At 34.4% G+C, this 27,903-nt stretch overlaps 2 protein-coding genes across 2 annotated transcripts; both read right to left on the reverse strand.

Annotated features, from left to right (window-relative positions):
• Positions 1–382: 382 nt before the first annotated feature.
• Positions 383–16,382, reverse strand: LOC145608618 (transcription factor IIIB 60 kDa subunit-like). The gene is made up of 20 exons (XM_081664232.1): positions 16,185–16,382; positions 15,844–15,923; positions 15,226–15,307; positions 15,055–15,130; positions 13,510–13,595; positions 13,345–13,421; positions 12,108–12,164; positions 11,766–11,878; positions 11,143–11,222; positions 10,506–10,592; positions 10,043–10,123; positions 8,914–9,081; positions 8,649–8,804; positions 6,994–7,048; positions 6,763–6,878; positions 4,672–4,752; positions 3,817–3,951; positions 2,066–2,146; positions 1,776–1,832; positions 383–878 (listed from the first exon to the last, which is right to left on the reverse strand). The coding sequence occupies exons 2-20, from the start codon at positions 15,912–15,914 to the stop codon at positions 681–683; spliced, it is 1,857 nt and encodes a 618-aa protein (XP_081520358.1). The 5' UTR covers positions 15,915–15,923; positions 16,185–16,382; the 3' UTR covers positions 383–680.
• A 6,023-nt stretch (positions 16,383–22,405) lies between these two features.
• LOC145609053 (uncharacterized) lies at positions 22,406–26,874 on the reverse strand. The gene is made up of 7 exons (XM_081664624.1): positions 26,553–26,874; positions 25,344–25,638; positions 24,976–25,256; positions 24,486–24,819; positions 23,512–24,386; positions 23,336–23,423; positions 22,406–23,238 (listed from the first exon to the last, which is right to left on the reverse strand). Exons 1-7 carry the CDS (start codon positions 26,664–26,666, stop codon positions 22,667–22,669), a joined length of 2,559 nt encoding a protein of 852 aa, XP_081520750.1. The 5' UTR covers positions 26,667–26,874; the 3' UTR covers positions 22,406–22,666.
• Positions 26,875–27,903: the final 1,029 nt, after the last annotated feature.

The following is a 27,903-nucleotide window of genomic DNA, read 5'->3' on the forward strand; positions in this document are numbered from 1 at the left end:
TTTCTGTTACTGATAGTCGTTTACCAATTTTATATTTTTAATGTAAGAAGGGGGGTCATTTGAGGGAGGAGATAAGAGAAAACCCCTCAAATGAGTCCCGTGAGGATTGATCCGTAGACTCCGGGGATATGAGGTGGGAGTAATACCACTACTCCATCACCTCAACCTCACAATCATTTACCAATGCTAATTTGATACATAACAGAAGTACATCATTAAGCCTATGACCTCAAAATTATTGCAATACTTGTACAATCAAGCTTCCGAGCCTTCTGCTAACACTTAACTGCAACATCTTAAGTAATTAGTAACATTTTACGACAATCAATCACCAAGATAAGAGTAACATGTAGTATATTGATTCAAAAAAATGCACTTATCATCAAGAAAAAATGTTGGTGATTCAATTACTATGCAGCAAACTCCTACAGTATACTATACACGACTGTAAAGCCGTTCAAGATTCTTATTGGAAACGTATAATTTCTATATTTCCCCTAAACAAATAATTTCTTACTGGAAAAAAAATACAGAAGTTTAAAAAATAATATATTGTAGCTATATAATTTATACATATATAAAATAAAATAAAATAAATAAATTAAAAAAAAAAAAAAAAAAAAAACCTGTAATCTAGTCTAGGGACACAACAATCAAACTTAAGTGTGCAGTTGGTGCTGTCAGAACAAACCATCATCTTCATAATCGTCTTCATAATAACCATTGTCTTGGTATTCTCCGTAATCATTTCCTTCTTCAACTTCATCCACTGTCTCTAACTCATCCTCATTATTCTCACCTTCAGCTTCAGTCCATGACATGCCATTCTTTTCCATATTGATTTCTGACTGACTCTTCTTTGGGTTATCAGGAATTGCCTGCAAAGACATGCAAACCAACTCGATAGTCATAAACTATTGATCCTGAAATAGAAATCATAAGGTTGCCAGTCCACCACCTTTGACGATTTGACCATGGCTCACTCCAAAAATTAGCACCACAGATCAATTCAATACCCTACAACCTAGTAAGATTGTGTGCCATAATAATAAAATATATCTACCTTCAACTGGTAAACCAAATAGCAATAAGATTTGAGTTTTGTAATTACAAAACAAATTACTTGCTACATTTTTTTTTTTACTTAAAATGTTTCTACAGTTTACACTTAACAGTATAACACTCCACTTCTATAACATTTTGTGATTTATACTTTGAGAAAATAATAATCCCTATGGGATATTGCTGGATCTGTCTCAATGTGCACTATATTATAATTTTATTTTCATAGTTTTTACAAAAGTATAATTAAAGATACAGTTAAGCATTGACAAAAGTGAAAAAAAAAGATATATATTGCAGGAAAAAAAAAAAACAAAAGCAAAAATCTACACTGAATATTAATGATTTGGTTAAATGGAAACCTGCATTTTCATAATAGTGGGTTTACTAAATTCAAGAAAAGCGTGCAGGAATGGTGCATACAATAAAGAAGCATAACACTCCTCCCCAATAACTATTATGGGTGAAGATGCTGCCGAGGAAAATACAAAGAAACGATGTCACCAAGAACAATTGCGCTTTGGATATGGAAAATATTGCCATGGAAAAAACTTCACCCATATGTCGAAAACCATCAAAATAACTTACAGAAGAGGCAGTCACAGTAATGGATTGTATAACATAGAGAGGTAAGTCATATTTTACACAATTTAGGTGTATCTTCAAGTAATACCCCTAAAGAAATCTGAAAAAAAATGAACTAGTGTACTTACAGGTTCATCAAACAATTCCTTCAATCTGTCATATTTGATATTTGTACTGGTCCTCCTCTGAAACCAACAATAAATTCAATAGATATTAGAAATTGCATGCAGCATTCTAAATCAGATGAGAGATGGACTAATATCTCCTAAGATAAGGTTAATAATAATCTATATTTACAAAAATAGAAATGAATACAAAGGGCATTAATCAACATGCCAACCAGTAATCACAAAGACCATATTTTAAAGCTCCAATTAAAGAAGAAATCAACACCAATTTATAATATGGCAAACTTTACCTTTTTAGATAGCATTTGTTGAACTGCTTCTGCAGTAGTCTGAGGATTCTTTGTTTCAGCAGCCCTTTTTAGCTGGCGTCCCTGAAAAGTGGAACTTGTAAGGATTTAAATAGTCATATATGGTCATATCTGCATTCTTGTTGGAATGGTTGAATACAATCACCAGTATTCTTAATTTGGATTCAAATTATTCAATATTCAAACAATAAGGGCATAGGAATAGGTATGGAGTAGTAGTTGAATGACACTTAGAGGATCAGATGAGCACAATAAAAGCACAAGAAATGGGGAAAGGACCTCTGTTTTAACCAACCAATCAATCACACAATCAAAGCCTTAATCCCATAAGTGGGGTCGGCTACATGAACCAAAAGTGATTATTCCGTATAATTATCCACAAAAATCTTCCTCCTCCATCCCTTACGACCAAATACCTCATTCTCACTCAAATCCATTTGTTTCATATCCTTCCTCTTCCAACCAAGTCATTTTCAGTCTCCTCTACCTCGTTTAAGCACTCCAGGATCCCGCTCTTCCACTCTTCATACTGGTGCACCTAGATTCTCCGTCTTACATGCCCGAACCAACGCAGACAATTTTCCCTAAGTATGTCTACAATGACTTTAACACCCACTTTCTTGCGTATAACATTCATTTATGATTCTATCTCTTAGAGTGTTCCCACACATACATCTTAACATGCGCATAAGGGCAAAAAAGTAAAAGTAAAGTATTATTATCACAACTAAAAAACAAGAATCTAAGACATTATTGGTTAAATTGGTTTGTGCATCCAATGAACTCGTCAATGAACGTAAGGGGTAAAACAAAAGAATATGAACTCAAATGGCAAGCTTGGATTGAGAGTAATGTATTACTAGGGAAATAAAAGTCAAACTAAACAAAATGAAAGTAAATATAGTGGAGGAGAAGAAATGATGGTGTGATTGTAATTTGTAAGGAGTTTTATAATATAGTGATGTTGAGTGAAGAAAGGGGACTATTACCCTCATTTTGGGGATAATGGTTACACTAAGGGGAGGGAGGGTAACTATTACCCTCATTACGAGGGTAATGATTCCTCTACCCCTCTCTTTTCCTTATGCCACAACTACCTTATTTTATTTAAAAACACCTTATCTCCTTACAACACCACCTCTCATCACTTACGTTTTTCCTAATTTGACTTTTATTACTCCCAGTCCAAGCATGGATTTAAAGTACACGAGAATTAACACAAAATAACATGAACCCCAAAAGAAACAAAAGAGCATGCAGTTTAACCTCAAAGAAAATGTCTAATCTCCACGTATTCAAAAAAAAAAGAACCGCATGGAAAATAATATAAAGTAAAATAACATATAGCTCAAACCAAATATTTAAAACCCATAAAATACATGTTCATTGTCAATTCTTAAATTAAAAAACTGTAGTAGTGAAAACTGAAAAAATTATAATCTAAAGAACATATTCTTCAGCCGTATATAAAACACAAAATCATTACATGGCCCGTATTGAAAAGAATGTAAAGTTAGCGAACATATAGTTCAAACCTAAAGAACATGGGTATTTTAAATAAGCGCACCATCTAATTTTGTGACCTACTGGTTTACCACTAAACACAAGAGTTAAAAAAAGGTCATTATCCATTCACCAGAAAGAAATATGAGCCAGCAAAGAAAAAGCGGGAGTAAAGAAAGAGAGCAACAAGATATCAAGGGCAAAGATGAGTTATAAGCAGCAAAAGTTACTTTTTTCAACTTTGCATAATTTGCAGCAGCTTCATCAGCCAGTTTTTTGGCATCAAGCGCCTGTGCTGAACCATTTTCAAACTTGGCCATCATTGCTTCCCTCGCTGCAGCTTCTGCTTCTTTAGCTGCTTGTTCCTGCACACATGGTCCGCAATTCCACATCAAGTAAAAAGTATAAGGATAAGATGGATAATCTGACCTTTAGAGTGTAAAGGTATAAACAAGATCATGACTAAGATTCCAAATACGATCAACCTTAACCTAGTCTAGGTAATATACCTAGGATTCAATAGCACAAGTGGTTCTCCACGAAAACATAGTAGCATGTTCTTGGAGTCAGATTAATGGGAAAGTATGAAAATCTTGCACTATCAAGTAAAAGTTTCTAACCCTCCCACCCCCAAAATTAAAATAAAATAAAATAAAAAAAAAAACCCCCCACACACACACCAAACACACGTTTGAACTAAGTGTCCACATAATACATACAATACAGAAAAAGCCACTTGATGACTGTTTGATCACCAAGTCCTTACCCACATACCCATTGACCAAAACTTATATAAAAGGGAGCAGAGACTGAAATTCTAGAAGTATTATATCTCCCATGCAACAAAGGACATATTCCTCTGTGACTAAAAGATAATCTTCACTTTTCTGCTAACTCTTTAACACTACTTCATATTTATTGACATAATTCAAGCCATAATAAACATACCCACATCCAAAAGTCATGAATCCTCCAGGTCTCTTTTAAGAAACTATGCTGAATAGCTTGAAGCATACATATAAATTAAAAAACCTAAGTATTATTCGCATTATGGGGCATAAATGCAACTTAATAATATGTGTCACCTGAAGGTATTCTTGATTTAAGCCCTCCCAGATTTGCTTCTTGCAGAGCATTTGTTCTTCATTATACAAGTAACCAGCAACCTTCAAAAAATAAATAAAAAAAAAATAATTAAAAAAAAAAAAACAAATTACAATTTCATTACAAAATATATTACCTCTGTTTCTTTATAATTGCACCACTTCCCTAACACAACAATATTACAATGCTTGCAACACACCATAAAAGGTATCTTTTATTTGCCAAAAGCCACAATTTTATCCTCATGTAACAAACTTAATTTTATTTAATAAACCTTCCCCTTTTTTTAATAACTTTTTCTCTCTCCTCCCCATCTTTTACCTTGCCCGATTTCATGAGCAACCCACGTTAACCACCCACCATTATTTCCACCATAACCACCACAACCCCCACTGTGACAGCAATTAACCCAAGTACCCAACCAAAACCAACGCCTACCTAGTCAAGTCATCATCCACCCTCGCCGATCTCATCATAACCACTACCAACCTCAATAAAACCACCGACTACCTCCACGAATCTGGCCAAAACCACCACCCACTTTCACCACTGTCAATAAAATTACTGGTCTACCACCATGATTTTCTGAACAATAACGAAAATGGGCTAAATAAAATGGTCAAAATCAACCAGAGGTCTAAGACTTCCAACGCCAACTCCAACCACTGAGAGGTTAAATGTTGCCTAGTTCGTTCACTCTCTCTCTCTCTCTCTCTCTCTCTCTCGCTCTCTCTCTTGATTTATTTTTAATGATGGGTTCTTCATTCTTTTTATTCTCCGGTCTTTCCTGAAATTTCTCTTTTGATTCAATATTTTTAATGGCCGGTTGAAGGAGTCATGAAGGTAATGATGAAGAAAAGGAGGAAAGGAAGACAGGTTGTGGCGGCAGTGGTGGTGGAGCTGGGTGTTCAGGTCATTGGTAAAGATGCAATTATGGAGTGGGGTGGTGATTAGAAGGATTAATTGAAGTGTGAAAAGTCAAGTATGGCCCACCCAATTCTACTTTCTTCACAACTATGCAAAGGGGTATCTTGCAACAATAAAGAAATAGGGAAAGTATAAATCAATTAGAAAAATAATAGGACATGACTTGGACAGCTTCTATAATTTTCAAACACAATATGTACATATAATCAAAGCAAAACAACAATTTACTTGCCAAAAATAGACTATATTTGGTCAAATTAAAATGACACTAAAATTGAGAAGATATTCAAAGAATAATCACCCAAACAGAGATGTACTCACTCTGTCCCGTATTGTTTTTCCCATTTTCCATTTTGGGTGTCCCAAAATAATCTTTGCATTTTATTTTTTCCCATATTTAAACACTATGAAAAGACAAAATTGCCTTCACTTTTTTTGGTTTTTAATCACTCAACTACCTAAAATACCCTCTATTTTTTCTGTAAATATTTGTGCCCCCACTCATGTGCATGTACTTTTTTCTTTATCATGCACTTATTATTTGTGCCCCACCCACATTTCTTGTACTTTTCTCTATTTTTAATGTATTTCATATACTTCCTCCTCCCATTTCTTAATTCCCGTGAAATTTTTACAATGGCAAAAACAATATGTGACGGCAGGAGTAAGCAAATAAAAATGTCCTGCAACCAGCAGTGTAAGGTCAACAAATGATAGGACAGACTCCGCACTTTCTGCAATCTCGCACCATCATAGACACTGTAATTCCGACATTTCCCTTCATGTCAAAAGACAAAAAGGATCTCTCACAGCTCACACTGTAACAGATAATGTTGCTTAGACATTTCTCGACAGACTCCCTCTTCTTCCCAACCACCCCTTAGTTACAAACCCAATAATTTCTTTATAACGGTTTACATATAACTATATGGTTTTATGGTTTACAAATCAGGTTAACAGCTCAAAATTTCATAATTTACTCGATACACATTGTTAAACAACTTGGACATTTTCTGAAGCTTGACATCCTAAGCTCAGTTGCACGCATTATTATCATTGCTATTAAAAAAAAAAAATGATCGAACAAGTGAAGTGCAGATAAATGACAATGCAGCAGTCACAAACATTAAATAGCAAAAGAATACCTCATCGTCATCAATGTCTGATAAGTTTTCAGATTCATCGCCTTCCATGCCCATGTAATCAGATTTGAAGAATTCCTCACCACCATCATCTACTGCCTCATGCTGAGCTTTGACACCTGATAAATCAAAAGATTTAAGGGCAAAGCCGCAAAGTAGATATGTTATTACTTATTATGACCAACTTTTGATTTTATGAAAAAAAGGCAGATAAAGATGACCAACAATTAACACCTGCAGCTGTCATTTGGTCAATTCCACCAGCACCAAGTGTTCTTTCTTTCTCCATCTACACAAAGGAATAATGAGTAAATAGACACCAAAGAAAAGTAGAAGCCATCTGAGATTTTATATATATATTAGAAAAACATAGTGCAACATGACAAGAAGATGACCTGAAAACCACTCGTGAAACATCAACAATATTCATTACCAATGGAAGAAAGATGTAGGGAGTATGGACACTAACACTAATGAACAGAAAACCACACAAAAAGCATTTATGATGTTCCAAAGAGAAGTGACGTGGAAGTAACAGATATAATACAATTACATATAATGCCCCCCCCCCCCCCCGGATATAATACACCTTCATACAACTTCAGGTAGAGGAAGAAACTAAAAAATAAGTATAAATAAGCAATTGGTAATGATAATAGTTCACTTCTGAACTATTATTACTACCAAATTGCTTATTTAAGTGATCTTGCATTGAATAATTATGATGCAAGTAAAAGCAATATCAGTACTTGGGGTAACTTTATTTGGATATGGGAAACTTTTGATGGGATGCAGGTAAAATGATAAATTCTTATGGGGTATGAAGAGACATTTTATAGCCAAGGTGATTGCAGTTTTGCACTGTCTCAGCATAACAGATAGTAATTAGGGTGAAAAGATGCAAATCACTAGAAAAGCACATATTGATTTGCATGGCTGCATGCACACACATGTGCCCTACCAAAATCTAGTGTTCAGTGACAGATCTGGTCATATAATCTATTGCTATATTCACAAGTCAAATTTTGGTCAACAATTGTCTTTATTGTAACTCTGCCAGTGGGTTTCTTGCTACCAGTCCCAAGCCTGAATAAAGGAGGGTTACGGTAGGCTAGAGGCAGCCAGTGTAAAACTGTCACATCTCTTGACATGAGCCACAATGATTGAGAGTAGTACTAGAATGGGTGACCTCCTGGGAGGTCCTCATGTTGGTTCATGTAGCCGACCCCACTTATGAGATTAAGGCATTCAAGCAAGCATTTGTATTCATTGTATTCTTCAACATTTTTTTTTAACTTGACAGTATAAAAATCTAATATTCTATAGGTGGCAGTAAAATCATTGAAAGTGTTACACTTTGACCAAACATGCATGCCGAGACACGACTTTGACTATTAATTTATCTAATTATACGTTAGTAAAATTATAGGAAAATTGATATCATGAAAGTATACATTGTAATGAACCCAATAAAGTATTATACAATAACATTTGTTTTTTTATATATTAGTAAATTAATCAAGTCAAAACCATTATGTGAATAATGAAAAAAAGTCAAAATGCAACACTATTAAAACAGAGGAAGTATATTCTTACAAAAGGGCCAAAGGATAAAATTTTCCAGTTTCACATTCTATACATTATGATCCTTTCTTCGTGTACAAGAATCCTATCAAGAAAGGGTTAAATGTAGTGGGGTCTGTACTTAAAATTTTTCTTTAATCAATGTGCAAGCAATTCAATATTCATCACAGATAGACCATTGTCAAAATGAAATAGTAATATAAGATATGACATAACATAAATAAAACAAGTGGTTAGGCAAATGATGCGGATAAGGACTGATATATAAAATTGAAAAAAAATTATAATAAAATTGAGGACAGTACATTTGAGTGTTCACAACTGTTTTCCACAAATGGGGGTTCCAAAAGAGAATCTGCAGCCACTTCGTTTGCACATGCCGCTGCTAATCTTTCTCTCTCAGCACGCTGGAAAGCTGGGGGTTCTGATCCCCCATCAAGACCTCCTGAAAGTTTTATGAACTGTATCATCCAGCCAGCATGAATTATGTTAAGACAACTAATGTTACATAGCTCAGCAAAATAAACTGAATATTGTTAAAACAAGAGCATGAATAAAAGTATACAGTACCTCATGATAACAGCTTTCACAAAGTCCATGAGCAAATTGAGGCTCTCCACCACCCTTATGTTTGCAAAGCAATTCCTCTCCTTTGATCATGTTGTCTCCAAAGTTCGTATGTTTGGCTTTATTACCGTTTCTGTCAAGCTCCTCAGCTTTTTGGTTGAATTCCTCTATCTGTTACACCAAATACATTCATGACAAACTGCTCTCCAAGGAACAGAAGAATAACAACTTCACAAGCAAATGACTAGTAACAGTAAACAATATACTACACAGCAGCACCCTACTACAAACTCAGAGTGGTGTTTACAGCTATCAAATTTCTGGTCTTAAATTATTGGTCCAACATTAGCCAGACCCCATAAAAATGCCAGATGTTAGGCTAGCGCAAGTTATTTGAATAAATATACAACCTATACACCAAGAGAAAGGAGGAAATGGCTAAGCCATAGAAAGCACAAGCGGGTGGTAGGATAAACCCCAACAAAGCTATGTGACCACCATTTTAAGTTATTTTCTCCACTCAAAAACAATGCTAGCACCACAAAACTAAACCCTTTGTCGAATTCACAAGAGCAAAAAGAAACTTTGATACTAAGTGATGCAAGAGCAAGAAGATGGTTTTCTTTAATTATTAGTCAGTAGTATATTAGGAAACTATTTAGTTCTATCATTAATATTGTTATTTTAGCAAATAATATATCTTATTGGTGATGGAATTTATCTTTTTAGAGTTTATGTTAGTGGAATAACCCTATATAAGAGATTATAGTATTAAATTATGGGCAGATATTGATTATATAAAGATATATGAGTTAAGCTTTAGTGCTTAAATTCAAGTGAGGATTCTTGTTAAGAGTTCGATTGGGTTTAGTGTCGTTGCCATTAAATCCACCCTTAAAAGTCGTTCCCTTCTAAGTTTTAGCCTACAGTCGTCAAGATCCGCATCACTAAGCCATATACATTGCAAGTATAGGCATTTGGTACCCCTAGTTGAATACGTTGAAAAGTCTGAGTTTACTTTGCCACTACCCATCCCTCAATAGGTACCAATCCACACACAACAATAACACAACAAAGACAATCAAAAAAAACATAAACCAAAATTAAAACAAAGTGCACAATATCCACGAACCGTGAGGCCCCCTGATTCTGTTCCCTCAAATTCAATCAACCTCTTGGTCAATGTAGCTTCACATATATGTACATGTTTAACCTGCACAAAACAGTAAATCTTGTCAATGAAGGACCTAAAATCATTTCCATGTAAGCTTTGTAAAATGTATATTGTATTAGGGATAAAACAGCAAGAGCAATCCCATTAGATGGTTTAAAATACAATCAACATTCTTCAAGAAATAGATCCCAATATTTGATTTAGTTATTCTTCACTTCTATACACTACAAGCAAATTATACTAGCTATTAAGCACCAATTTGCATGATTCTCCTAGGTCCCCTGCTCTACCCCACCCCCTAAAAGAAAGATAATAATCATAAATGCCCATTGGTGTTGGAATCATTATTGTTATATGCTTCATAAACATAAAGTAATAACATTCTACAGTTGCAAGTATTTTATAAAGCAAGAACACTCACTATCTCTGCCTTTGAAAACTTGAAACCATGCGAAAGAGCTGATATGTACAGTGCTGCACCACATAAGCCACTAGGCTTTCTCCCTGTCTGCATGCCATGGCAATAGTTAGGAACTAGATATCTCACTATAAACACCAAAATTTTAAAGGTATGAAAAATGAAGATCATTAAGTAACATAGATTTGATTCAACTTGATTACTAGCTACTGAAAGCAACAGAATTTGGAAAGTAAAAGCAATGTCGACAGAGGGAAAAAAAAAACTAGGAGCCATTACACCAACAGGCATTAACTATGCACAAATTCTGGAGCTTTGTCTAACCATGTTAAAGGGTACAATTCCATGCAGAGCATAAATAGCTTGATTGATAATTTGATATCGCTTGTGATGCAAATTCTGAAGAAAATTATATGTTTTTTTCTTTTTTTTTTTTTTTTTTGAAAGAAAATAAACTTTACATTCAACAGAAAGAAAAAAAAAAGTCCAGGAGAATAAAATATAAAAGGGAAAATTATATCAAGTCCATAGCTCATAAGACACCGGAATTACTTTACATCATCTATTTCATGGAAGTTTTCCAGCCCCCCACATGATAAAAAGGAAACTGGGGGATGAGGAAAGTAGACAATGTCAATACCTGCATCCAGTTTAGTTTCATGCTAGCCATAATACGCAAAGCAGTCTTCTCTACGTCATGGTTTACCTCACCCAGCAGAACTGCAAATAATGAAGTGAATATTTAAGGACCTTATTTTTTCACAGATATGAGGCTTTGACCCTTTTGCAAAGCGCTCTCTCAGACAATTCCACTCATGCCCCCGGAAAAAAAAAATCCGAAAAAAAAAAAAGTAAAAGCCACCATGTAAATAAGAAAGGAAATTTGACTCAAAAACATATAACTTCATCACATTTATGCATAAACTATCCAAGGCTTAAAACATCAAGCAATATTAATTGAATTGCATAGATTATTTTTCACCAACCAGTGCAAGAAATCTACTATAAAAAAAAAAAAATTCAAGATTTCAAAGCAATATGCCCCTAATGAAAAAGAACTTCTAAGCTCATCTAAAATACATTTTCCTCTCAGGTACTTTAAGAAAACCAAAACAGAACAGAATATTAGAAAACAACAAAACTCATTCAGGCCTCAGGGTTGGGCAGAAGAGATAAAAGATATTAAGGCAAACTGCAGGATATAGAATATCATGTAAAATCTCTAAGGCATTAAGAAACTGTAGTTAATGAAATAATGCATACCATTTGCAAATCGGTGAATGAACAGACTTGGATCCACTGGTTTTTGAACAATTGGGTGTTCTTGAAGGTGCAGTACTTTACATAGCTGCAAAAATACAGCGCCTAGCACATATCTGCAGTGCATATGTTATCAGGACATGCAACAGAAAGACACTTAGAGCTTTTTTATACTTAAAAAAAAAAAAAAACAAAAAAAAAAAAAAAAAAAAAAAAATACATCAAAAAGAATGCATGCAAGGATAGGAAAAGGGAGATATAAGTGACACATCGAATTAAACTATGCAAACATGCAAAATGTATTCATATATGCTGGCTCGGAGAGCAGGAAGATAACAGCCTTACACATTTACTCGTAAAAACTCCGAAAATTCAATAAGGAGGAATGGTTTGTTGTTATCCCTGCACATATAAGAATCCCAACAGCTAGTTAGGAAGGAATATTATTTACCCATTAGCAAATGCTAATCGCGTTAGCAAAGCGTCTAAAAGGGAAAATTACAAGAAAAGGAGAAAAGCTGTCCATCCTACAGCTTCTAGCCTTCTACATTAAAATAGAAACTGATTCAAGTCTAAGCAATAGAAGTATAACAATAGTATTTAGTTGCCTTTCAAAAATGACAGAGGCAGGAAAGAATAGAAGATATTCTCAATAACTTCATTCTTTTCATTCATAAATTTAAGGTTTAGAATATCAATAAGAAAAAAATATTACAAGGGGCCCAAAGAAGGATTAAGGGAGAGAGAATGATCAGCATATTATAATAGAATAGAGCCCAGGTGAAAGTAGAAGCCTAGACAGTTGTGTATATATTTCCTTTGGTTACATAAACAAACAAGAACCCTCGTTCAATACTTTAAAGAGAAATAACTCCACTACTAAGTTCCAATACAAAATTAATGAACCCCACCTCGAAGTTTGTATCCTTGAAAACAAAAATTGGTGTGCCATAGAGCACTAAGAGCAACTTCAATGGCAAGCTACAATAGTCTAACTTGCTTAGCCACATCAAATTTTAAGCATAAATACTTTCTGACTACAAGTACTCTTATAATTAGCAATAACACATTGTAGCTTGCGATAAATTACGGAGTAAATAATGAATATAGTAAACTTTATATCAACATGTCACTGTAAGAGGCATTTGCTTTACTTCAACAAATATAAAACTAAAAAAAAAAAAAATTACAAAAATAACTGCTTGTTTGAGCTACCCCTGCTTCCAAGCAGATATTATTTTTAAATACTCCAATTTTATCAACCTACTTGATATTTTTACTTATTTGCAAGTGGATCCCTAAAAGAAACCATTAGAGATGCTGTAAGGACTACAACCTTTAGACAGATCAACCTACAATGTACAAGCGATTTCTCTAAGAAAACAACTCAAACATTAAGAGACATAAACTCAGATACAACTTGAACTCTCTCCAACCAGCCATCCGATGCAGCAATAACCATTGCGGCAAGTTTTCTTAAGTTATTTTTTCACTAAAAGTCACAAAACTGAGATAGATGCAACACAAATCCAGACTTGAATCATGGCATGAAGAATCAAAATAAGAATTTGGTTTGACTTACCGGCATGCAATGTAAAGACATGCAGCTTGAACCTGTTCAGCTTTACGTCCACGTACAAAATTTTTCTCAACAGCTATCTTTAATAAATGTAAACACTCATCAAGACATATCATTTTATAAGTAAATTATGAATATCAGCAACAGGATAAATTCTTTACAACTCACTTCGTAAAATCGTACAGCTGGTCGTGCTAAGAGGTCTCCACCACCCACACCCAAGTTCTCGGCCATGTGAATAATGTAGTCATATGCTGCAGTAAATAAACATGAGAGGTTGAGATCATATAAATATATACATCAAGCTTCCAATCCCCATCCAACCCCTTACAAATTAAAAAAAAAGGTAAAGGAAACAACACTACATCAATACCTCCCTGGACGTGGCACACCTCAGTAACTTTTCTTATTTCTTAGGGAGGGTGACGGTGGAATAGTGGCATGTCAACTAAATAAGAGCTGAAGTACAGACCACTCACAGGAATTTTGTGAAAGGGTCATGGCGCATTCGGAAAAGAATGAATACAATTATAGAGGCTGTCAACAAAAAGAGGATCAGGAGGAACAAACAAACTTAATCAATGCTACAATTTTCTCAGTCATACCTAAATTCCATAGAAGTAGTCTCAATCCCCAAGCTTTAACTGCACATTTAATCTTATTGCTTGCAACATTTTAACGCAATAACACTCCCACTACCTCAAAATAGTAGACCACATAATTTTAAAGTTGAGATGTGTCTACTTGTTGTCTGTCAATTTCTAATCTTTCCTTCTCGAAAGGGAAAGAAAAAGGGTGTGTGTATGTGTGGGTGGGTGGGTGGGGTGGGGTGGGGTGGGGGGGGGGGGGGGGGGTGGGGTGGGGTTAATATTATAGAGCGGAGAATAAGGAGCCCTCGAATATATAAGACATATAAGAAATTGAAAAGAATTCCTTTTTTAACATAGGCCTAAATGCCTTATATTCTACATCAGGTGAAAAGGGGAGCGAGGTAAAAATTATAAACTTGCTCTAAATGTTTCACTGCATTTTAAAAACATTACAATATCTTTGAATGCACATCAACTTCATATATATTTTGATAAGTGAATAGCCAAGTTAGCAAGCATTCTTAACCAGGCCATATAAGGACTAGTCATAATTAAGTTGCCAGCCAGGATAAGGACAGGAGATATCCCGTTCCAATCTTGATATACGAAAAAATCCAGAAACATGTTTACATATGTTAAGAAAGAGAAGGAATTAGCCTAGCCATAGAGCAACAAAGAAGCCAGCTACAACAAATTATCCAGAAATTACTACTTCCTCCATTCCTCTTTAGTTGACTTATTTAGACTTTTGATACTATTCATGAACTCTACTTTACTAGCTTTTGTAATTTATAATTATGATAAAACATATTCATGTGAGACCTTGTTGGACTTGTCTCAATGTATATTTTCATAATATGACCTTTATAGAATTTTATTTATCAATCATTATAAATATTAATTGTTGAAATTGTATGTAGGCAAACATATTACTTTATTTATTTTTGTTAAAAAAAAAAAAAAACATGTCAACTAAAAAAGAACGGAGGAAACACATTGGAAAAGCATAAACTAGGAATCCAACTAGAATATATTTAGCCAAAGAATCCACAAAGTACATTAAGATAAGATAACCAAGTTTGGCACTAACAATCACATCAATGTGATGCTAGCCACTACATACCTCTATTTAATGTCCTCTCCCTTGAAACTGCATTCTCAGTTTGTACAGTTTTCACATAATTCCCAGCCAACTGGCTCTGTAACATAGAAAAACACAATGTTACACCAAAGAGTAACGATGTAATATGAAAGGAAATAAAGCAATCAACTCCTCTTAACACAAAGCACCAACCTGCCCTGCTGCATTTTTAACAAAACTTGGCTCATTTGAATAAATATCATGATCAACGACCTTCCCGCAAAGAGTACAACATCTAACAAAACAAAACCAAAAGAAAAGAACAAAATTAAGATACAGTGAGGATACGAAGCCAATAAATATAGTATACATCAACTGATCAACATGTGATGATTGCACTATTACATTACTCAAACTCTATAGGAGCATCCTCAACAGGTCAACACACATAATTATTCACTTCTCCCGCCTCAAAATTTATTATATCAGTATCATGGCAAATAAGAGGTCGAAAACATCAATAAATCACAAACTATACAATACTCTATTTTAAGTAATACAAATACAATACTAAAATTGTCATACTCTCTGCTCGAGTGCTCGACCCACAAAATTCATCACAAAGTATTATCCCCCCTCCCCCCTTCCCCACCCTTTGTAATCTTAATTCCAAAAACATGTACTGTAACTTTGATGTGGAATGAAGTATTAGTCCAATTTCCAACACAAAACATATTTAAAACAGGCCATTACAAAGTTCGAAACCCGAAAATAAAATCAAAGGACATATAAGACCAAATAGAAGGGTTTATAGAGGATAAGTGAACTCACACATAACCCAACTCGGTTGTCTCAACAGGCTGACGTTTAGAGCAACTATTGCAAAATTCCAAGCGAATCATCCCCAAAAACTGAATGATCAAACAATTTCAAATTAATCAAAACCCAACAAAATTGAAAAAACGCATTAAATTCTTCTCTTAAAAATATGAATTGCAAAATTCTAGCAACGAAATCACTCGTTAAAATCTTTCATATGAAAACTAATATTTCAATAATCCACCTTAGAAAAACCCTAAATTTGACTATACTAACAGTTAAAAATTAACGATTATTACTACAATGTGAAAGTGAGATTCTATGATTAAAAATAATGGGGAAAAAAATCTTACCTAGGAGGGTGCTTCAATGGAGGAGAGAAAGCTCCGAAGCCGCTTCAATGGAGATTTGAGAATACCCTTCAATGGAGATTTCAGAGTACCCTTCAATGGAGGGAAGGGAAGGAGGGCTGTGACTAGCCGACTAGCCGCGCAGCGTGAACGTTAAAGAGCTCGAAAAGGGGAAAAAAAGAAGTAAAAAGTTAGCCCTTTCCTAATGACTATGATATGATACTTAGAAAGAGACAACTAACAATTTAATATTTCATGTATGCATATAGTCCCATTAATTGCTTAATATTGGTGGTGCACTTACTAATCTATATAAATAAGAATATCAACACCAACACTAATACGAACCGCTATTCTTATTAAAATCATAATAATTTTGAAAACTGATAATTGAAAATTGGAAACACCTTTTTTCTTGTTTTCTTTTTTGGTTTTTTGTTTTCAAAAAAACAGAAAACGACGTCAAACAAGCCCTTGGATACAAACATAAAAATTAGGTTTTTTTAGTAAGTTATTTTGGAGGGAAAAGCTCTTTATCTTACATTGTTAAGTGTCCTTTCAGGTTCGCTTTTAGTATAATGAAATTGATGATAATGCCTTAGATTATGTAGATAATAATCTATTTTTCATTATATAGTAGGATTTTATCTCTTTTACCTGGCTTAGACTTTATAGGATAAACGAGTTTGAGATTAAAAAAAGTGTAAAACTCACAAATAATAGGTCGGGTTCATCGGGCCGAATTGCAAGTCAGGTGCAAATATTGATACGTCTGAATATACATAATTTGGAATTGAATATTCATATCGAACCAAGATTGATACGGAGTACCTTGATAATTTAAGGGCAAAACTGTTGAGAAGTATACCTAATTTACTTGAAGTAGCGGTTTTTGGTAGCACACCGCTACTTCAAGTATCGGTTTTCTAATAAACCCGTTTTAAAAATAATTTCCACTACACCGATGATATGGACGGTACAGTGGGAATTAAAAAAAGATTAGCTGTAATTTGAGAATTAGATAATTTCCCAACATTATTTAGGGAAAGGGCTCTAAAAAGTTACGAGTAAGAGTAGGAGACTGAGTATAATAATGTTTACCGTCACATCTTTAAATAGCATAAACGCTCAAAATTCATTGGTGCCTTGGGTTGTGAAGTGACGCATATTTTTCATATATATTTGTACAATTGTACTTAAGGAACAAATTTGTAAAATGTCGACTTTTTTTCATCTCGCGTATTCTAATACTCATATTATTCAATATTCATATATGATATGGTTGATGTCATTCTTTCTTATTTTGTTATATCTCAAATTTATTAACTCTATAATATTTTCATAGAGTAATAACATAACTACTTATTTCAACATATGACTGAATTTAAAATATTGAATAAAATTCAAATGGGATGTTAACTTATAATTTGGCAAATTTAACGTAAATATGTCATTGGGCGCACCTAATATTATAGGTTTGATTGACATTATTTCATTCAATTGAGTTATCCCTATACCTAGAGATTACATTCAGTGTCATCAAATTTTCCAATTCTTACAAATTTCATTGGACATGTAATATTCAATTTTAGATTTGGACCCAACACTTGCTTATGAGTGAAAGTATTTACTTCATTAAACAACATTACTTGTTTGGATTGGAGTTAAACCGATCATGATGTTTATATTGATGTTTACATTGCAAAATGGAAGAAAATTGTAGCAAAATTTGAATGTTATGCACAAATAGTTTGTGTTTTGATGAAGTTTGTCTTTTGATGAAGCAAAAGCGAAAGCAAGCACAATCAAGAAAAGCTTAAGAAAAAAAATAGTACAGAGCATCATACATTCACTGTGCTTAAAAAGATTGAGTTCGATTATTACTCTACTAGACTGCCAGAGTACGGATTATTGAAGGCCGTTTGTTATCAAATGGAAGACGTAGTTAATACTGATTTTTATGTGTCAAAAAATGAAAGATAAACCCCCATCATTTTTTCACTGAGTATCAAAATAAATGAGATAGATCTTGAGTTTACACTACAACCACATTTGGGTCATAGAGAAATCCCAGCAAGAGATGGATTTAACCTCCTTTTACATCATTAACCAAACTTGCACATTGCTGAAGCTTTCAGTTAAAGGGCTAACTAGCCAACAGGCATTGGTTATTCGAGCACGCCTGCAGTGATTGTCTCTGCATGTCTGGCTGCTGCATCATACATATCACACACTACAGAAAGATGTAAATTAATGCTTTTAAGGGGATAAGGGTACACTGAAAAACTGATTAAGAAAACATTTCTGACATAAAAGCCTCACCTGGTGCACGTCGAATTCGTTTTTCAGCAGCCATCCCCTGGGTCACAGCGGAAAGAATTTTTCCATTCCCAGATTTAGCACCACCCCCTACTTTTCCTCTTGTGTTTTCAACATAGCTTGGCTCATCGTCGTCTGAATATATAACCTGATCAAGGACCTTCCCACAAATAGTACAACATCTAACATAACAAAACAAAATTAAGATATACATTAATTTAGTATATACATCAAAGTGTGACAACTGCACTATAACATGACTCAAATACTATATGAGCAATTGAACATCATCAACACACATAATTCTTCAATTCATCTCATGATCTCCATATCATGGCAAACTAAGAGGTCCAAATAGTACTAAATGAGTAAATTCCTCATACTCGCTGCTCGACAGTACACACAAAGCTCATCACATAGGATTAAACAGAGAAAATTAAACACATTCAGTGTATTAGTACATTTCATAGTGTGACAAATGCACATATATGTTTCTCAAATTCGATACTGAAGCATCGTTGGTGAACAAAACACTTTTTCTCCATCAGATTTGATTATCTAAGTATCTAGGCAAATTAAGAGGTCCATATACATGGATACAAAACAAACCCAATCAATCAATCACATTACATTTTTCAGGTTAGGACTCTAAGAAACTTGTATTTTCTCTAAGAAAAATAAACGGAATAAGATACACAACAAATAAATAATACGAGTACCTCCTTAGTTTACAATAGGAGACTCATTATATTTTGAGGTCTAAAAAACACGTAGAATTGTACGCCATATTAAAACTTTGATCTAAATTCTAAAATAAAGAGTCCAAGTAACATATGTTCCGATACCTACAGATACATGTACACGAGTTCCTTAGAACGATTGATGAAACAAACAAACACGCAAAAAATTAAGAGTTTAAGATCATAAGTGAACTCACATAAAACCCAATGCAGTGGTCTCAACTGGCTGACGTCGAGTGCAACTGCTACACCAAAGTGAAGCCATCTCTCTTGAGTTTAATAAAGTAAATAAATTAATATCAAAACACAACAAATTTAATAATGTCACTTTAAATCATCAATAAACAGTATCTTCTTTATTTAAATTCATGATTATACTTTAATTTTTTTATAATTTAAGTACATGTTCTTGACAAATCATAATCTATTAAATTGTGCATCATTGATCTTTTGATTTGATTATATTAAGAGTGACTGTAATTTTGTAACCAAATCAACAATTCTTCACATATTTTGATATCCCATATAAAAAAACAAGACTAATTAAATTTGCAATATGTTCAATAATAATTCAATTGTATATAATGTTTCAATTACATAAATAATCAAGAAAAAGAGGCAGAATTTTTGTGAAAATGCAGATGAACAGGGGTTTGAGGTGGTTTATGCTTGACACATTGCAAAGAAGAACTCTATAATCAAGAAAATCAAATATTGTAATGTAATGGTGTATTAGTTTTACCTCGTGGCCGGAAAATTGAGATGATGGCGATAAGGAAGCGAGACAAAGGCGGTTTTCCGGCGAAGAAAGGCCGGTTTTCCGGTGACGACTGACAAGTTATCAACCAGGTTTAAGGAGGGCCGATCAAAAAGGTTCTTTATAATACGGTGTACTTCGTAAAGTTCATATGAGAAAGTTCCTGATTCAGGCCTCAATTTCAAGGCTAAAGGGTTTTATATACTCCGTATAATTATATAGTCCCATACGCTATAGTTCGTACTCCGTACATGATGTATGGACTATGGAAGTATGGAGTATATAGGAGTAAAGCATAAATACAGTCCCTGAAGTTTCGTATAAAAGCCGTTTTAGTCCCTCTTTAACTTTTTTCACCAATTTAGTCCCTCAACCACCCACTTTAGTGTTTGTCACCCAAAAGTTGAGGGACTGTGCTGACTAAGCAATACTTTAGGGACCTTGTCTCATCAAAAAACTTTAGGGATGTTGAATCATCATTTATGAATAAAGTTTAGGGACTATGACATAGCAAATAGTTTAGGGACTTCAACCCATTAATATTTCAAACAGTACAAAGCAATTAAGGAATATTCTAACATGAATCCAAAAACTAGCCGTTAATAAAATTAAAGGGTTATAAATCTTCGATTTTCATGAAAAAAAAAGTGCGGTGCATCAAATTTACATACAATTTGTTGGATATAGTCGTATTTGCTAAACTTTATGATAACGTATAAAACGTAAATCTAAAAAGATGGTTGAGGCTCAAAAATATATTTTATACTTTATTCTTTATATTGGTAAGGCAACAGGCGTTATTAAAAATTGGAATAAACGTATGTGAAGGTGGCAAAACAAACAAGTTAAATCTATTTAGCGATATGTCATTAGGCGCATCCAGATTAAGTGGGTGCCTCTCTATATACTTAAAACTTAAAGCATGTATTGCCCTGATTATACACTCACTTTAGTTTATAATAACTTGATATTATACCACACATTCAAGCTACTGTTAGTGTTACATATAGACGTCAATTGTTTCGAATTCTTAATGGGTTTGTTAGTTGATCGAAAAATACAATGTGATGTCATTTTAATTTTCAAACATAATATCAGAAACCATTAGTATAATCATTAGGCTAAATTTGGCCATTACAACTGCCCCAAGAAGTCAAGACTATTAAGACTTAAGAGTCATATTATTTCTTCACATCAAATTATATACAATATGATTAAAAAAACAACAAAATTTTGCTTATTAGATGGATGGTGTAACTTAAATAATAATAAAAATAAGAATATTACATTTTACAAATATGCTTCCCTCATTCACAAAATCTGAAACAGCTGCCATTATTCATAGTCCAACTACATAAAATTTTATAAAATGAAATTAATTAAAATTTTATAAAATGTAACATTTTTATATTATTACATTAAAAAATATTCTTCCTTGTTAATATTATTTAATTTTTTAATTCAATTGGGATCGCAGTGCAAAATGCAACGTTTTGAATATTAACCCGTCATTGGGCCACGTGGCTAATACTCATCCCTAAACTTTCCTTCATCAACTCAGTAAAAAAATAAAGCTTGCATAAGAAGCTTCTTGAAATAAATACGGAGTATTAAAATACACAAATCTGACACCAAGTCCCTAAACTATTGATGATTCAACATCCCTAAAGTTTTTTGATGAGACAAGGTCCCTAAAGTATTGCTTAGTCAGCAAAGTCCCTCAACTTTTGGCTGACAAACACTAAAGTGGGTGGTTGAGGGACTAAATTGGTGAAAAAAGTTAAAGAGGGACTAAAACGGCTTTTATACGAAACTTCAGGGACTGTATTTATGCTTTACTCGAGTATATAGGATAGCCCCGTATACAAAGTCAAGTTGACACGTTATAAACATAAACAACTCAGAATGTTCTATGTGAGACAACGTAGGAAATTGTCGTTATACTGTTTTGAGGGTTTTATTGAACTTGAAAAGTCAAATTTCTTAAAACTAAGTAAAACAAATTAAAAAAAAAACAATGGTTTTCAATTACATCACATAAAAACTAGAAAATGTTTAAGCACACCAAATTTTGATTTTGGCACACCTCCATGACACCATGTGAGAAGAGCATTGAAAATTATGCTCCCACAATAGGTGTGCCTAAATCATTTTTTGAGAAAACCTTTAAACTCAAAGAAAATTTTAAACTTTATTAAATTACTAACTTTGAGATAATTTTTGGAAATATGATCCAAACTTGGAATATAATCATACGGAGTAAAAGATACCCTATATTTCATAAGAGTATTGCAAAGTATAAATCCCTTCGAAGTTCTAAAAGATGTTCAAGGTCTAATAATGTTTGAGCTAAAAGGCCAAAAGGTACGAGGCCAACTGGCCAAGTGGTGATTGTTGTTCATATAAACTTGTGAATTGTTGCAAATATCAATCAAGAAAGATCAGCTTTTAGATCATTCTTTTAGAACATGTTTGCCATCTATTTTGCTTGCATTATCATTTACTAAAGATATTAAGTTTATTACTATCATCGAACAAAAAGAGATTAACATACCCACATTTGGGCCATTGAGAAAATCATAAAAACTAAAAGAAGGTAAAACCAAAGGTTTAACCTCAAACTATTGATCAGACTTGCAGGACTAAAACACAGGTCTTCAGTTCACGGGCTAGCTAAGAGGGTTTTGGTTATCAGAACGCGACTGCAGTGCTTTTTTCTTCTTCTCTGACTGCTGTATCCCTTTGAATTCCTTTTTCAGCATCCCCATGCTCAAAGCAGAAAGAATTTTTCCACTCTCAGTTAAAGCAACTTTGATTTTTCCAGGCTCGGTTTTACTGATACTGTCAATGTTCTCCTTGTTGACATCCATAACGCGGTTTTTCCTTCCAGCTGACATTGGTGTTTTGCAGGCAGATTTAGTAGGGGTAGCCATGCTAACTGACGATGGCTTCTTAGTCACGCTTGAACATTTGCTTGGTGTAAGTGTTGGACATAGGACAACATCAATGTCACCTACTACTGCTTCTTCAGATACCACTTCATTGTCCAGTAGAATGTCAACTGGGCAGAGTTCTGCATTTTCGACAACAGAATTATTCACTAGGGTCTCCTGAATCACATCCTCCTTGTCTTTCTCAGATCCTGTCTCATCAACGGAGTTTTCTTCTGATTTTTCAGTATCATCCTCATTGGCTTCATTAGAACCAAGCATCACTTGAGAAACTGGAGCTTCAATATTTCCTGTAAAAAACATGATATTTTATTCTCTGAGCAAATAAACTGTATTTTTTTCCCATCATATCAATCTACCAGTTGGTAAACAGGCTAAGTAATATACCTTCTTGCAAATTTGCATCCGCATTGGCCAGTGGGACCTCAGACTCATCCAAGTCCAACTTCTCCATTCCCTCAACCAATGTTTTTTCCTGCAATTTGACAATAATAAAGTCAGTATTCATCGATAAATAAACTTTTTGAAAAGGAAAAAGCAAACAGAAATTTCTTAAAACTCACTTGTAGTTTCTCCTTGTACATCCTCTTCAATTTTCGCAGACTTTTATGGTTCAAAGGTGTCTTACTTTCTGTAGGAACACATGAATGAACTTGAATGGTTGATTCAGTGTCGAACTGGTTGGCAAGAAGTTCTGCTAGGCTAACTTCAGGCTTCTCAACCAAATCTGTAGCAGAATCAGTAATGTCAAGTTTCTCAAGCTGGCTCTTTTCAGATTCACTGTCCACGTTGGCTTCCACGCTCAGTAGATCATCTTGAATGGCCAGCTCAGAACCAGACACCTCGTCGTCTTCTGGCATCTCATAATCAGACCAATCAGATTCATCTTCTGTACAACTACCTTCACTTTCCATATTGGTTTCCAGACTTGGTTTATCAGCTTCAGACACCTCATCTTCTGCAGGTTCAGGTACCTCAGAATCAAAAGTAAATGTGACAGCCTTTTCAAGCTTGGTGTTTCCAGAATTGCCATCCTCGTTGATTTCCAGTGTGACTTGATCAGCTTCAGCAGTAGACTCAGAAACAAATTCCTTAGACATTTGATCTTCAGCATGGGTAATGGCAAGGTTCTCATCAAGGCTCTCTACAGCATTCTCGAGCTGGCCGTCTTGAGATTCAGTCTCGCTTGAGTTTTGAACCATGATGGTTTCCAAGTTACTATCAGCAGAACCCAATTTCAAGCCCTCGTCTTGGATGGCAAAGTTGGCCACTGCTTCAATCACCTCCAAAGTTTCATGGCTCTCACCTTCAGCAACCATTGCTTCAATTACCTCCACAGTTTCATGACTCTCATCTTCAACAACAAATTCATTGTCTACTTTAGCCACAAGTTCACTTGACTCCGTCAGATTCTCAACATTGAGAAGATCGTCGTTATCTACAGGTTAATTCAGAAATCAGAACCATATGTTAGCACATGCAATTACTATCTTCGCTGCAATTGATACTGAATCTTCAGAAATGAGTAGGTACTTACTGTTACTCATGTCATCATTGTTCTCAGCAACACCTGAAACTTCAGAAATCTCAACGCTAGAGATGTCCCATTGCACTGCACTAGCTTCCTTCTGAGTACTTGGAGCAAAGGAAGTTTCAGCAACATCATTCTTTCCTTGGTCTGTTTCTTCTACAATCTTCTTCCTTGAAACGCGGCATGATTTTGTTATCAGCTTGGAGCTCGGTGGCTCTTCTCTACTGATTTTCATGGTGGTACGTGATCGACGAGCACAAGATGAAGTAATTCCTGACATCATAGGGGAGCTTGGAACTTGAGAGTCACATCCCATCAGTAACTCTTGCAGACCTTCAACCTATGAGAATGCAACAATTAGAAAATTAATAAACCTAGTGTATAAACAACATTAAATTTAGAGATGAAATGTAGTCATTGGCTTCCAAAGTCAGCTATACAAAAATTTAGAAGAATAGTAAAGGTATTAACAGCCAAATTAGCAAAAGAAACTTACGATTTCAAGAGATTCAAGCGAAGCAGCCATTGCAGCATTGGTAGTATTGGCAGGTTTCTTGTTTCTCTTACACAGAGTTTGGAGGTCCTTCCGACTGAAGCTGTGGAAGTCCACCTTGTTACTGTCATTCGACATCTCGGTAGCCTCTTCTTCTGCATCCAAATCAATAACTTCTTGCCCATCATTGACCTGCTGCTCTACATCCTTTTGGGGTTCAATTTGTCCTTCAATTTCCACACTAACTCCGGAAACCACTTCTGAAATTTCCTTAATCTCACCTCCTAAACAAGAATTAGAAACAAAATTAGGATCTCAAAAGAACAAAGACAGGAAATAACATCCAAAGAAAAATTCAGAAAAACCATTACCAGGAAGCACACTGTTGTCAGTAACTTCAGATTGCTCCTTTTCAGCCTCAAATTCAGCTTCCATATTCTTCTGCATATTGGTCTGGATTGAGGCTTCCTGAGATGCTCTTTTCCGAGTGGTTCGTGTTGCCGGAGTCTTCCTTGCATCGGTTCCTTCCACCGCTCTAGTCCTTGTACTACAGCGAGTTCTTGTGGCCGTGGTCCGGGGTGCATAAGATGAGTTAATCGCTGATCTTTCAGGGGATCCCTGGGTTTCAGAATCTGGTCTTGCCAAAAATTCAGCTAGTCCTTCAACCTGCAACATTGAATAAATTAAATTCAATATATTAAATTGCAATAAAATTCCTTCCACAAATTTGATTCAACTTTGATCAGGAATTGATTTCATTTCTAGCAAGCTGAACAATTCAATATCAACTCATCAATTCACATGTAATAGCTCTGAATTCCAATTATAATGACACGTTTCCATTCATACACTGACAATATACAAAGAGAAGATATTCTGATATTGTATAAAGGCCTAACTTTCAAATATTAATCTTCCTGCATTCATTAGGTTAAGCATGAAATGTATGAAACACACCAGAATATTAAACATCAGAATTCATTAGATTCAAACCACATATTCTGACGATTCAAAAATCAACTTGCTATTACAAAGTTACTTATATTCCGACGATTAAACAAAAATGAATTATATTAGTCATCTTCAACATCAGCAATTCAGCATAACTTATCTAATCCACAAATAGCTCCGAAATCACAATAAGCGACTTGCTATTACATTATCCAACAGCATAACAGTACAATAATTTATCGATTGAACAAATACTATTATAATTAAATCTGGATTGCTTATCCTCTTCACACAAATGCAGTAATTCAATTTTTATTAACACATTCAAATTAATCGATTCCTCGAACATCTACACATTCAGTTCAATATAATCTTCACAAAATTATTGAAATCCAGATAAATTCAATTTGTAACACACAAATTAAAAGTCATCGATTACTCAAACATTTACCGATCAACAAAAAAACACTAACATCTCCACATTTAGGTTCAATCAAATCCAGTATAACAACATTCCTCACAAATAATTCATCCAATAACTAAAACATTTACCGATTCAACAACATCATAAGATTAAATCAAACAATATCAAACAAAACCCTAGAAAACGAGATTTAGCAAAAACTTACAATAGGAAGCGAAGCAAGAGCATCAGCCATGGCAGCATTGGTAGTATTAGCAGGAATATTGTTAAGCTTGCAGAGAGATTGAAGGTCACGTCTCTTGAAGGTTTGGAAATCCATGGATTCTGGAAAGTTCTCTTCAACAGAAAATTGAAGATGAAGAAGAAGAAGAAGAGAGAGAAAATTAGGGATTGAATCAATCAATGTAAGAGAGACGATGATAAATGGTGGTGGCTAAGAGATTGAGTTTTGGGGGACTTTATATACGATGGAAGAGGGGAGATTTGTGCAGGGTAAAATTAACCGTTAGAGTGTGAGAGAGCGGAAGATTTTGAATTTGAATTTTGTGTGATTTTTTTATTATTTTTTGTAATCAGGGTTTGTATGAGATTTTGTTTCCTAAGTGGTACTCGTATAATTGTTTGTTTCATCGGTGCTGAGAATGTGGTTTTTGGGCCTTGGGTAATGGCCTAATGGGTATTAGGGGAGATGGATTATGACCGGATTAATTGACATGTGGTTACGGTTTTATGGAGAGACATCTGAACCTGACCTAGTTAATGAGAGACATCCGATTTAGACTTAGGTAGTATTCGTAAAGTTAACTGGTTTGACTTATTTCTCGTATTTTGTGGTTATTATGTTAAGGAATGTATCGGACTATCGGGTTTACTTATAATATTAGTGCGGGATAGACCTAAAACCTAACTCGAACATGATCTATTGAGCATTGACTCAAGTTGCTAGTTCTATAGTCTACAGAAGGATTAAAACCAAGAAGAGGAAAAAAAAAAAAAAAGATCACACATAAAACCTGATAAAAGAAAATGGTGACCGATAATAAATTTGGCTCAATTTAAAAGATCAACGCTGTTTTTTAAGAGTAACTAGGGAGTAGCTTGGGTGTTGCCCCGAGTTACTAATTCCATAGTTGTGCAACTGCTAATCATTAAAAGCATTTAATATTTTGAATGTAGTATGTGTCCTCAATACTTTGTAGTGAGTATAATATAATTTATTGTGCTAGGTAAAAGCATAATTGTCAATTAGCCTACATGGTTAAACAATAACCTTTCTTCTAAGAAGTCAAGTGTTCGAACCTTCTCACCATCCATGTCCGTAGATTAGTCGTATCATTCACACTCACACGTACACCATAAAGCTCCTGGATTTTGTAAATTAGTATAAGTGCATTATACTTCGTACATAATTTCTTAGGGATATGCTAAGCATCTAAGATGTATGGAATAGTTTAGCAAGATACAAGGCATAACTTACCTTCAAGGCTTCAACTAAAATTTTGGTAATCATAGCTTTTGGTTTGATAGTATAATCAGCTTAAAATAATTGATGTACT

The sequence above is a fragment of the Chenopodium album genome, chromosome 23, assembly GCF_948465745.1.
Source record: "Chenopodium album chromosome 23, dcCheAlbu1.1, whole genome shotgun sequence".
Lineage (NCBI taxonomy): Eukaryota > Viridiplantae > Streptophyta > Magnoliopsida > Caryophyllales > Amaranthaceae > Chenopodium > Chenopodium album.

What these genes read in the sequence shown, in the direction of transcription:
- LOC145608618 (XM_081664232.1), bottom strand. Translation starts at nt 15,914, where the DNA reads ATGATTCGCTTGGAATTTTGCAATAGTTGCTCTAAACGTCAGCCTGTT. An exon ending in GGAGAGGACATTAAATAGAG is followed by an intron (nt 13,596 to 15,054) that starts GTATGTAGTGGC and finishes TATTTACTGCAG; the next exon opens with CATATGACTACATTATTCAC. An exon ending in CATTCACCGATTTGCAAATG is followed by an intron (nt 11,223 to 11,765) that starts GTATGCATTATT and finishes CATTATTTGCAG; the next exon opens with TTCTGCTGGGTGAGGTAAAC.
- LOC145609053 (XM_081664624.1), bottom strand. Translation starts at nt 26,666, where the DNA reads ATGGATTTCCAAACCTTCAAGAGACGTGACCTTCAATCTCTCTGCAAG. An exon ending in TGACAACAGTGTGCTTCCTG is followed by an intron (nt 25,257 to 25,343) that starts GTAATGGTTTTT and finishes ATTCTTGTTTAG; the next exon opens with GAGGTGAGATTAAGGAAATT. An exon ending in GGATGCAAATTTGCAAGAAG is followed by an intron (nt 23,239 to 23,335) that starts GTATATTACTTA and finishes TGTTTTTTACAG; the next exon opens with GAAATATTGAAGCTCCAGTT.